We start from the raw sequence: 12,406 nt of genomic DNA, 5'->3' as shown, positions 1-12,406 counted from the left end.
TTCATTTCAAATATTTAGAACCACCTAAATTCAGATGACTACAAAAGAATTGATAACTATTAAATATATTAGTTCTTTTATAATTACCCAATCCACCCACTTTACCACCTACGTTCTTGAATAAATTACACGAATAGTCCCTATGGTTTACGATAATTTACACGTTTAATCTCTAACTTATTTTTTTAACTCGAAAGGTCCCTACTTTTTGTTTTTATTACGCGTTTGGTCTCTGACTTACCTAAAAAGACTATTTACCCCTTCACCTTATCTTACCTACCCCACAATTTTTACCTATTTAAATAATAGTTTTTTTAGGTAAGATAAGGACCAAACATGTAACAAAAACAAACAGTAGGGATCAAGCACGTAACAAAAACAAACAGTAAGGACCTTCTTAATTAAAAAAATAAGTTAGGGACCAAACATGCAAATTATCCCAAACCATAGAGACCATTTATGTAATTTACTCTACATTCTTTAGCATCTCAAGTTGTCCTTATTATTTATTACACTTCATAAACATTCCAAACAACAATTCTACAAAAAAAAACTTTCTGGGTTATTTTCAATTATAAAAACAATAACATTCAAATATTTTCCTTAAACAAAACAAAAAGTTTTGTCTTTTATCTTTTATCTTTTGTACTTGACATCACTCGTAACTCAATTCGATAAATGTCTAGAACAGTACAATACTGTCATGTTTTGTCATATAACTGCATCAGTACTACAATTGCAAACAAGATGCTACTTTTTTTAACTTAATCAAACACCAATTCTAAAAAGTTTCAAACGATGTCTAGAAAAAAGCGACACCTTTTAACAAACAAACCTCTCTCTCTCTCTCTCTAAACAATCCCAACACCAAATCATCGTACTATTACGCACCAAAACAAACAAATCGATTCAAAAAAGAAAACTTATTATAATTAGCGCAAGCCAAGAACCTTGCGTGGGTCGAGCTGTCCACTGAAATAACTCGAAGAGACAATAGAAAGTTCTTGCCGACCTTTCCACTCTTGATTCGGTTTTAAACTTATTGGATTTTCAATGGCTGCGGCATCAAGACATAGCATTGTTTTGTAGTCTTCATCGCCCAAATCTTGAATCGCCTTTGACTTTTTGTCCCAAGGGTTCCAGACAACTATCGAAATAGCAATGTAATTTTATTATTATTCATTTAGGGATTTTTTTTATTTTTTTAATTTATGAAAATGGAATTTAATTTAAGAGTAAATTACACGGATGGTCCCTGTGATTTAGGGCAATTTGCGTGTTTGATCCCTAACTTATTTTTTTTAACTCGGAAGGTCTCTACTGTTTGTTTTTGTTACACGCTTGGTCCCTGTCTTACCTAAAAAGACTATTTTGACCTTGATTTTTTAATTTATTTAAATAAACACATTCCCAACCTCCACCCCCTCACCTTACCTTACCCACCCCACCATTTTTCCTTATTTAAATAATAGTCTTTTTAGGTAAGACAGGGACAAAGCGTGTAACAAAAACAAACAGTAGGGACCTTCCGAGTTAAAAAAAATAAGTTAGGGACCAAGCACGCAAATTACCCCGAACCATGGGGACCATTCGTGTAATTTACTCTTAGTTTAATTGGTATGTGATGAGATAAACCTGCATCCACCATGCCTTCTTTACGTAGGACGATTGTTCGTTTTCTTTCGTGGTCGATTATCGCGATTTTGTTGGGTGTGCTCAAGTACACGCGGTCGATCTATAAAAATAAAACATGGTTAATGCAAGGAATAGCAATGTACTTTTAAAAGACCTTATATTTTGTGTGTTTTTCATTTCTTCCGATCTGACCCATTTAGTCATTTTTTTTTCAAAAAGAATTGTAAAATGTGAGAGATTTTTCGAGAAAAACTAAAAATGTTTAGGGTTTATTTGGAAGCGGTTAAAATATTGAGGGTGTTTTTCAGGAAAAAATACATGTTTAGGGTTATTTTTGGAAAAAATGAAAAAATACAAGATCTTTTTCAGGAAAAAAAATGAGGTTTAATCCGGAAAAAACATAGAATATAATATTTTTTTATACTAATCTAAATTAAAAGGTTGAGAGTTTTTTTTAGAAAAAAACGGTTAATCTCATAGAAGACCTTATATTTTGTGTTTTTTGCGGATTAAACCTCATCTTATATTTTCATTCTTTCCGAAAAAACCCTCAACCTTCTAAATATTTACAAATAAATCCTCAACTTTTTTAGTTTTTCCTGAAAAAACCTTCACATTTTACAACTTTTTTTAGAGAAAAATGACTAAAAGGTCCGGACCGAAAAAATAATAAAAAAAATGCAAGGTCTTTGTCATGAAAAAAAAATAAAGTTGAGGTTTAATCCGGAAAAAACACAAAATATAAGGTCTTTTATGAGATCAACCCAAAAAAAAACTTAGGGTTTTTTTTGAAAAAAATATAACGAAGTGCAAGGTCTTTTTAGGAAAAAGATAAAGTTGGGGTTTAATCCAAAAAAAAAAACACAATATATAAGGTCTTTAATTATATCAACTCAAAAAAGGTAGATTTTTTTATAAGATCATAAGAATAAAAAAATTGAAAGTAGATTGTTGTAAAGAAAGAAATGAAAGTGTGTTGTTGTAATAAAAATAAAATCTTACATCTCCATCAAAGGTAATTGCATCTGCTTGCTCTGTGTACCTTTCTCTCATTAACAAATTGTCAAAGTAATCAAGTGTCTCCAACCCTTCAACACGTACTTCACTGCATTTTAAAAACTCCATATATCATTCTACTTATCTAAAAACAATAATATTTACAGTTAATACTAAAAATCAAAAGTAGGATTATGCAAACCTGACATCTGATAAAGAAAAGTAGTTATGAAGAGCAATAGAAAATGAGAAAGCTTTGCTATCAACATTTCTCACACGAGGGATCAAAGTAAGCTTCCCAACACCAACAATCACACGCAACCTCAACTCAAATCTAAACAAAAAACATATATAAAATAATCACCCAAAATCCATTAAAGATTTGATTAAATCATGTGGAAACAAGAAAGTACCTATGAGGCCATGTTTTCAGATCCTCTTCTGTTGATTTCAATACAAGATCCACCATTGATTGATTGTTGGGTGGAGGTAAAGGTGAAGGATCTTCATCTATTGACCATAACCTATTCCTTGCAAATCCATGTTGCTCAAGTGCACCAAAATTTGCAACCTGTAATGGATATTACAGTTTATACTTTATAACTGTGTTCTCTAGAGAAAAAAAAATGGTTTTGTGGATTGTTGAATGGAAACCTGAGGAAAGCAAATGGGTATGCCACCTCTTATGGATTTTGGTGGTTTCCAAACAGCCTGCACATATAGAGAATGTCCTCATGTGTCATGATCATACAAATGCACATAATATACATGAATTCAGATCATTGCTTATATGATATTTAACTATATTGCAAAAAAAAATGAAGAGATTTTGGCTTTGAAGTTTGAAATACATAGTTGGATCACCTTACTGCTCATGAAAAGTAGCTCTTCTCGCCTTTCATTCTTCCAAGAAACAACCTGACCTCCATACAAGAGCACCTAGATGGAAGAAGAAGAAGAAGAAGAAGAAGAAGAAGAGAATGAATCAAAATCAGTAACTGATAAACAGTAATTTCAATCTGAAATTGAGTCAGAAAGTTGTATGTTACTAGAAAAGAAGCAAATAGAGAGTAAAGACATTCGGCATTCAATAGTATACTCAAAGTGAAAGCCCTAGAATTCTGGGCTGAAAGTCTGAAACAGTCGCTTAATAAATACACGAGATTTTTACGATTGACGAATCAGTAGATTGATGATTGTGGACTTGCAATGTATAATTCCATCATTCTGACTCGAAAAAATACTTCACATATTTGACATTTTCCCCAAAAGTTTGTGATCATAATTAACTCCTTCGAACCAAAAATCACAACTCAAAACAACAATGCTACAGAATTGAAGAAATGTGGAGCCAGAAAAAGGCGATTAACCACTTGTTCATCGTTCGACAATCGATCAACAACTTGCTTCTGGCACCAAATTTCTCAAATTACTCTTTCACATCAAAAAAAAAACAAACGAAACATGTAGAAACTGGTAGAGAATTCTGTGATGAACAAACAAAGACACAATAAACGTGTTAACGAACCTCCGCTGTTGATCCGGTTGGCTCACTGAGTACAACTCTAGGCGATCGATCTCCATCATTGATGATATTAACAGCCATGTCGAATCCTTCAGAGTTCACAGAATTACACACACAGCAATTATAAAGAAAAACGAAGAATCCAAAGCGACAGAAACGGAATACGACGAAAATGAAGAATTTGAAAACGGTGGACAAAATCACAGCAAAATGGAATGAGAATAAGACGTATAAATAGAATCATTCTGTTTCTATAAACACCGCGTATTTCATCCATTCATCCAATAAAATACAAAGATTTAAATACTAAAAAATGGAATAAAACAAAAACAAAACAGATCATCATTAAATACAATAGATTGCAAATCTTAAATTAAAAAGTAGCAGGATCTTATGCTTAATCTTAATTTGACTAAGATTTTTTAATGATTTATTGTAACAGAATCGATCCGATTGGAAGAACAGGCCACCAACTATGTGAGTCTATGTATTTATTTTTGTTTTTCTTTTTTTAATAAACTAGTGGACGAGAGTCACCGGGTCAAATCGTCGGTTCTTATAAAATGGACTCGAATCGGGTTTAGACAAACTATCTTTAACCCGCTTGTGCCCTCCACGTGGTCTTTAAGATTCAGTGTCAGCGTTTTTATGCCATGTTTGGATTGGGTATCATATATGTCGATCATCTTTACATATTAAACTATTGATTATGATTATTTTGGGTAGCTAAATATTTTTTTTATTTAATTTTTTTTTTGCCTATATAATTAAATTACTCATTGTCCGGAAGGTTGTCTAGCTTTTTTTAGGGGGTGTTTGGGAGTGTTTTTTGAACTAGAAAAGTGTTTTTAGATAAAAGTATTTATTTGCTTATAGTGGCGGTAAAAAGAGTTTTTTAAAAAGTGTTTAGATAAGATTTTATAGTGAAAAAGTTAATAAGTTAAAAAGTGTTTAGCTAAAAAAATGTTTTTTGAAGTTATATTGGTTAAAAAGCCATAAACAATTTCAAAAAGCTACGTTTTACATTCTTATTAAAAAGTGTTTATTGAAGCTTATGAAAAAGCTACTCTTAAAAGTGTTTTTGAGTTTGCCAAACACTTTTTTTTGACTTATTAGCTTTTCAAGAAGCCAATAAGCAAATAACCATTTTTCAATCGCAATCCCAAACACCCCCTTAATCTCCGTCTTGAACTTCATTGTTCATTGTCACTGTACGTGCCACTGTGTTTTATGTGATAAAAATAGAATCGAACATTTTTTAGTTTATTTTACATTTTAACTTTAGGTTTTATATTTATATTTATACTTATATTAACTCTTTTGAATGGCACACTTACTCAAAAACTACATTCTTGTCCATTAAAGACGCCTTAAAATACATCTAATAGGCTAGATTAAAGTTTTTTTTTTTAATTAAATACTACATTAAAAGTCATAATTATTTTAAGGATTGTTTTTGGACCTTTTTTAGTATATTTTAGGTTTTAATTTATGTTTTATTTTAATATAATATTTAAATTAATAAATTGAGTTTATTAGGTTATCACAATTAAATTCAAAAACTAAATATATTATGTTGAAAGTTAAAAGGGATTAAAAAGTTGTCAAGTAAAAATTAATTAATAAAGAAGTTTATTATATTACAAAATAACAAATTAATATTTTTCATGATAAACATTTATTTTCAATCATATAAGAGGAATGGTATTTTTTATAAGAGATTACAAAAAATCAAATTAATATTTTTCATGATAAACATTTATTTTCAATCACATAAGAGGAATATTTTTTATAAGAGATGTAAAACATTGTTTTGAGATTAAATTATATGGTCAATAAAGCAATGTTTGTATTTAAATTGTTTTGATATGACTATTAAATCATATGGTCAATAAGACAATGCTTTTATTCAAGTGATTGAAATAGTTTCCTGATAATAACATTCTTGTAATTTCATTATAAAAAATTATAAATTAACCTCAAAATATACATCAAGACACAATGTTACATTAACTAAAAAAGTAAACATATATCTTAGATCAAAGGATATATAGACACAATGTTAGTATGATATTCATCGTTAGTGAATACATATGAAAGTTGACTCTTTGCAAAAATGGATAAAACTGATCCGATCCAATATCCAATTGCATCGGTTTGGTTGTATATCACGAATTGGATTTGATCGATTCATAAAATACAACATTCAATTATAACTGTATTAGTCACTTTCATCAAGATCCATTATATTTCAACCGATGAACACCCTGACAGTGAGCTTGTAGATGTGGTTCGATAATCTCAATATACACAAGTACAAAAAGTTAGTCGTGGAAGCAATTATTATTCCTATTTTATGGGTGTTATGACAGTTTAGAAATTTGATAGTTTTTCGAACTGATATACAAAGAAATGACTCCATTGTTGATTCGGTAGTGGACTATTCCTTGTTTTTTGTAAATAGAAATAGTAAGATGACAGGATGTCAAAAAGTTTCATGGGACTCATTCCCGTGGGTGCCCCGTATGGGGATATTTGTTTAAATAAATTGGGGGCGAGGTAGGGGTGGGGATGGGCAGTCTCGTCTCGAAACCCTTATGGTGGCCACGTTAATAAATTATATATATATATATATATATATATATATATATATATATATATATATATATATATATATACAATGAACAATAATATGATTTTGACCTACCAAAATTCAGCAAAAAAATACTAGTAAGTTTTTTTAAATTGTTTGTAACATATAAAATTTTGCTATAAATAACTATTTGTTACCCAAAAATAGTTTTTTAGCCCAAAAAAATAGCTCAAAATCAATTGGGAATGGAAAAACAGGACAGGAGTGAAGGCAGGGATAATAAAGGGAATTCGGGGGTATGGGCGGGGGTGGAGGTGGAGGATGCAACCCCGTTATGATTGCCCCCGTTGAAATCCCTAATAGAATAGGTCCATTGGTCGCAAATCCCGCCACTTTATTTGCCTATGAAACGGATTTTTTCCCCATCTATTTTCTTGCTAATGTTATTAATAATAAAATTCACCCATTCAAAAAATAAATCTCATAATAATAATAAAATTCAACTATTAAAAAATCCAATATATAAGAACAGAGGCTTGAAAAGTAAGTTATATGTTTTTTTTATCTGTTTCTCTAGATTATTTAGTTGGTTTAGAATTTGATTTTTGAATTTTAAATCGTTAGCCCCAAATTTTTATCTCTTTTATTGTCTTAAATCTTAACTAATAATTCAAATAACATTTAATTTATTTAATTTTTTGCCATTTATGAAATTTTGTATCCTAGACTTTAAATCGATTGGCACTCTCAAAAGCAATTAAAATATATGTTCGTTAGGACAATATCTGTTTCCGAAATTGAATCAACTTTTTAACAGCTATACTTGTCGTTTCATTTTAAATTTTGTAAATCGACCATCATAACTGTCAAAATAAAATCACACACTACAAATTATATTTCTATATACACCACACGTGCAATTGTTCAAAAAGCCTAAAACCATTCTTTAATTTATTTATCAAGACTCATTTAAAATCGTATTTTCTTTTGGAAGATCTAAAATCAAATTGGGTCGTAAAATCCAACAAAAATAATTTTAAAACATAAAAAATATGGGAACTGATTCGTACACAACACTTTTTCTCTGTACACAACAATTTGTGTTTTAAAGTGTTGTATTGTAACAACTCTATAATGCATAAATTGTTATATATGACAAAAAACTGTTGTGTACGAATCATTACCCAAAAAATATATTTTCATTTATCAGTTAATAATAAATAATCTAAAACATAAAAATATATATTATTTAAGGGGAAATGACATATTACCTAACCATGTATTTCGAATTTATTCATTCAGCCCCATAACTTGTTTTGTGTTTTATGAAGGAATAAACTCTAAAGTTGTCTATCTTTTTAGTCTTTTAAACCTATATTAGCCAGTGCCACTCAAACATTTTTCCATTTAAAAGTCAAAATCACGTCGTCATCTGTGCAACTCTGAAGCCGAAATCAACATGTTATTGTTCAAGATCATAAAGCTTGAACGCATCATGAAACTCCTTTATCCTGCCGTCATCTTCTCCGCCGGCGTCGGTGCTTTCTTTAAGGAACCGGTGTGACCTTCCCAATTACATTTGACTAAGTGATAGTTTTACATCAATGCATCTAACGAATGCTGATTATGAATTGCATCTATCACATACAAATGTTCTTGAATGGCGTTTTAATAATGCGTTTGCGGAATGAACATTCCAATCACATGATAAACATAAGTAAGCTTCGTCTGATCGACAATACACCATCGATCTTGCATCACGACGGTTTTCGCAATCATAACCCATTTTTGGAAAATCGGAAGACTATTGTGGATTTGGAATATTTGTAATTTAACTAAAATAGCACACACTTTAATGATTATGGATATGTTCTTTGGTGTTGATAAGGGTCAATTGAAGAACAATCCATCAACACAAATGGTTTTTCTTTTGAAAGAATCGAATATAACATCTTTTTAATGAGTCAAGAAACAAGATTGAAGGTTGTTTTGTGCATCTAGAATTCAAATAGTAACATGAAGAAAGAAAAAAATATGCTCATCAAAACAAAACCAGGAAAGATAACAAAAACCCAAAAGGACTCAAATTCACAAAAAAAAAAAAAAAAAAAAAAAAAAAAAAAAAAAAAAGTTTTTTTCGTAAGAGAAAGATGGTTCAATTCAGTGAACTAAACGGAAAATCTTCATAAAGAACGAAAATAAGTTACGAGACTGAATGGTCATATTCAAAATACATCATTGGGCAAATATGTCATTTCCACATTATTTAACAATAAACAATTCAAATGTGTATTCTACTTAGTTAGTCCAATAAAAAATATTAATTTTTTTAAAGGAAACAATCCTACTACGATCTTAAAAGATCGGAAACAATTTACATAGATAGGAAGAATCATACAATCCTACAAGCAAGATCACAATTTTAACAACCTTGATACATTGATAGCAACTCTCGAACATGAATTGTAGGCAATTGGAGTATCTCGTAGATTTTTTTTTTTTTGATAATTAAATTAGATAAATGCATCATTACCCTATAGATAATAATAATAATAATGAGTACAAGAAAGAAGAGTCACTATATTAAATCCCGTATAAAATTATACACAACAATACAAAGTATACCCAATAATAAGTTTGGTGATAATAATCTCATTTTGAAGTTTATTTCTCATCTTATCCTTTTATAAAAGCTATAGGCCAAACCAACAGTTACCACAACTCCAACCACAACAGCCACTGTAACTATCTCATTTTCCTCCCATTTTTTCCATAACAAATCAATTTTACTCTTCGATTCTTTTTCCTCTTTTTCATCTCTACAGCATGAGAACCCATTCAAACCTTGACAACACCCTCCTCCCCCTTCCCCAATCCCAAAATCTTTCTCTTTTTTAATGTTATCTTCTTCTTCTTCTTTCTCTTTTTTAATGTTCTCTTCTTCTTCTTCTTTCTCTTCTTTGGTTTCTTTTGTTTCATTATTCTTTTCATTGATTAAATTGTTTCCATTTGGAAGTGATGGTTCAACCGCTTTCAATGAAGAAACTTTCTTTAGAAGTGGAACTCCCATTTGGCCCCTAAAATTTATTCAACTCAATTTAAATTCGTTTCTCATTAATGCAACATGACATGACAGAACAGGTTGTACTGTATTTGGACTGTGAAAGAGACAGATGTTAATGGGACAAAATTTGTGATTTCTTGTCCTGCCGAAAAAAGTGGGACAAGGATTTGCTCTCGAACTCGATGTACAACCTGTTCTGTTCTGTTCTGTCATCTGTCATCTGACATGATATAACAGGTTGTACTGCATTTGAATTGAGACTGTGACATGTTAACGGGAGAAAAACTTTGATTTTTTCTCCCACCGAAAAAAGTGGGACTAGGACTTGCTCTCGAACTCGATGTACAAAAGACGAGAATGCCCTTCGCGTATGCATCTTTGCATTTAATTCTTACTAAACGAGCCAAATTAATACACAAAAAGAAGGTACCTCCAAATTCTCTCAATGATTTGACCTTTTCCAATATGATCATCAAGCAATTCAGGCACATCATTTGGACTAACATAACCATACCTATAACACAAAAACAATAAGAGCAATTAAAACATAACAAGAACAAACAAAAGGAATATAAAAAATGGGAATAGATTATTTTACCAATGACCAGAAACTTTGTTATTTTGAACACTATAAATTATCAAGTTTCCTGCATACTTATGGCCACCAACATGTGAACATGCACTAACATACACATTCTTCAATCCTCTTAATTCAGCTTCCTCTTTGAATTTCTTGATTAAAATGGGCCCACAAAAGCCACACCTTTTATCTCGACTACTATGAGCACACACAAATATGTGTGAACCTGTCATCTTTTCTTGAACCCCTGTAGACCATTGTTTTCTATTCACAATAACTTCATCCACAAAGCTATTAATATCCGGTTCTTTCAATCCCCTTTAATGAAAAAGAAAAACAATAAGTAAAATGCCAAATCATTTTACAAACAAATTATGCGTATAAAATGTAAGAAGGTACAAACCCATGTTTGCTTGTTTGTTTTCTCTTTTAAAGTGGTGGAGAAGATGTTTTTTAGTGTTTGTTTTTTATATACCATATTGCTTTATGGTTTAAGACAATGTTTTTTTTTAGATATTTCATGTTTCTTTCATATATTCCCAATGTCCCACAAAAAAAAAAAAAAGATTAGTTTCCTTTTGGGATATCACAGATTGAAATTTTCTATTTGTGTGTTAGTATCACCATTCACCATTATAAACTAATGTAATAATTTGGGTTCATAAGATTTCTTTATTTTGAGAAAATAGCCAAAAACTTCCTATGAATTATATGTGAAGTTAAAACATGGTTAATTGAGTGAAATTTCTAAAACTAACTGTTGCAAATGAAAATGATCACTAATCACCTTTTACATGAACATATAAAGAGGTAGAAGCTTGCAGAAAAAGAAACAAGAAGCAAACCTGCAACTACTAATCTATTTCCTTATCAACAGTAGAAAGTTTCACAAAACTAATATTGATAAACACTTTTTATGCCAAATTCTGTTTCATATGCCCAAATTAACATAAGCAAAGGGCATAGATTAATAGATATATAAACCTAATCACCAGTTCTTCACCAAAAAAAAACTTTTATACTTGTATAACTAACCAAATTAAAACCCTAAGGGATTCATAGATTACCTATACTTAACCATTTCAGGGAAAAGCAATACATCTCCATCTGATAGCTCTGTACCTTCACGACCCTCGCAAATCGTCATTAAAGTCTACAAAATCCATATCAGAAACCAAAAACAACGCATCAAACTTTCACAATTTCCAAACATCGCATCAGAATAAACGCTTAACGAAATTAAACTTATAAATGGAGGAGTAACCTTCACAGGAATGTCGTTCTTACGAGCTTTAAGAGCTCCAGCGAGAAGCTTAGGGAACGGATGGCTGTCGGAGGATTCAACTCGAGAAGGCCACGTCTCGTGAGTTTTATAGCAAAGGATAACATGACGGTCGTAAGCGATAGCGGTTCCGGCGAGTTTCTCGGTGTTCATCTCCTTCCGTAAGAATCCGAACTTGACATTGTCGTCGATCACCGGAGGTTCTGTGGTGGCATTCTCCGATACGGCGGCCATGTTGGATGAGTGAAAATGAGAGGAGGCAGAGAGATAGGAGATAGCAAAGTGTACGGCGGGAAACCGGCTACGATTTGTTGTTATAGTTAGTTGCATTTGTGAGTCAATAACAGTCCAATAGTTATGGATGGGTACCGGCGGTGGTAGGTCATGGAGGCTCTCTTCCCCACCTAGTGTTTTTGGATGTTGAAGAAACGATGTTGTGGAACCACGCGCTAGTGTTTTTCAAAGTTTCTAATGCACCTAAAATTTAAGGAGGTGAGAAGAATTAAAGTCAAAACAACTAAATATATTAAACTTTTGGGAAATTAATTAATCTAAAATAATTCGATAATAATAACCAATTTTTTTTTTTTTTTTATAAATTTTGTAAAACGACTATTTATTTTAGAATGCAGGAATAGTTATGTTTATTTCGGAGTTGGTGGTGGTTGGTGGGTTTCGGATATGAAATCTAATACATGTACGTTTTCGGATTGAAAAGTGTATTTCGGACT

At 31.2% G+C, this 12,406-nt stretch overlaps 2 protein-coding genes across 2 annotated transcripts; both read right to left on the bottom strand.

Moving 5' to 3' along the window:
* Window positions 1-681: 681 nt before the first annotated feature.
* On the bottom strand, window positions 682-4,373 carry LOC145093455 (putative glucose-6-phosphate 1-epimerase). Its single transcript, XM_079031583.1, has 8 exons — window positions 4,160-4,373; window positions 3,496-3,570; window positions 3,286-3,342; window positions 3,045-3,202; window positions 2,834-2,965; window positions 2,638-2,740; window positions 1,636-1,735; window positions 682-1,147 (listed from the first exon to the last, which is right to left on the bottom strand). The coding sequence occupies exons 1-8, from the start codon at window positions 4,235-4,237 to the stop codon at window positions 933-935; spliced, it is 918 nt and encodes a 305-aa protein (XP_078887709.1). The 5' UTR covers window positions 4,238-4,373; the 3' UTR covers window positions 682-932.
* A 4,932-nt stretch (window positions 4,374-9,305) lies between these two features.
* On the bottom strand, window positions 9,306-12,139 carry LOC145093454 (uncharacterized). Its single transcript, XM_079031582.1, has 5 exons — window positions 11,658-12,139; window positions 11,461-11,546; window positions 10,412-10,711; window positions 10,244-10,327; window positions 9,306-9,826 (listed from the first exon to the last, which is right to left on the bottom strand). The coding sequence occupies exons 1-5, from the start codon at window positions 12,003-12,005 to the stop codon at window positions 9,421-9,423; spliced, it is 1,224 nt and encodes a 407-aa protein (XP_078887708.1). The 5' UTR covers window positions 12,006-12,139; the 3' UTR covers window positions 9,306-9,420.
* Between the last annotated feature and the right edge of the window lie 267 nt (window positions 12,140-12,406).

This window comes from Lactuca serriola, chromosome 3 (assembly GCF_051521515.1).
Source record: "Lactuca serriola cultivar US96UC23 chromosome 3, Lser_US96UC23_V15, whole genome shotgun sequence".
Lineage (NCBI taxonomy): Eukaryota > Viridiplantae > Streptophyta > Magnoliopsida > Asterales > Asteraceae > Lactuca > Lactuca serriola.
This window is presented reverse-complemented; position numbering and strand designations above follow the sequence as displayed.

Excerpts from the sequence above, each read along its gene's own strand:
- LOC145093454 (XM_079031582.1), bottom strand. The coding sequence starts at position 12,005 with ATGCAACTAACTATAACAACAAATCGTAGCCGGTTTCCCGCCGTACAC. Across the intron at positions 11,547-11,657 it reads AGAACGACATTCCTGTGAAG|ACTTTAATGACGATTTGCGA; the intron begins GTTACTCCTCCA and ends TGGATTTTGTAG. Across the intron at positions 10,712-11,460 it reads CCTGAAATGGTTAAGTATAG|GGGATTGAAAGAACCGGATA; the intron begins GTAATCTATGAA and ends TTTTCATTAAAG.
- LOC145093455 (XM_079031583.1), bottom strand. The coding sequence starts at position 4,237 with ATGGCTGTTAATATCATCAATGATGGAGATCGATCGCCTAGAGTTGTA. Across the intron at positions 3,571-4,159 it reads CAACCGGATCAACAGCGGAG|GTGCTCTTGTATGGAGGTCA; the intron begins GTTCGTTAACAC and ends TCTTCCATCTAG. Across the intron at positions 2,966-3,044 it reads CTGAAAACATGGCCTCATAG|ATTTGAGTTGAGGTTGCGTG; the intron begins GTACTTTCTTGT and ends TTTTTTGTTTAG.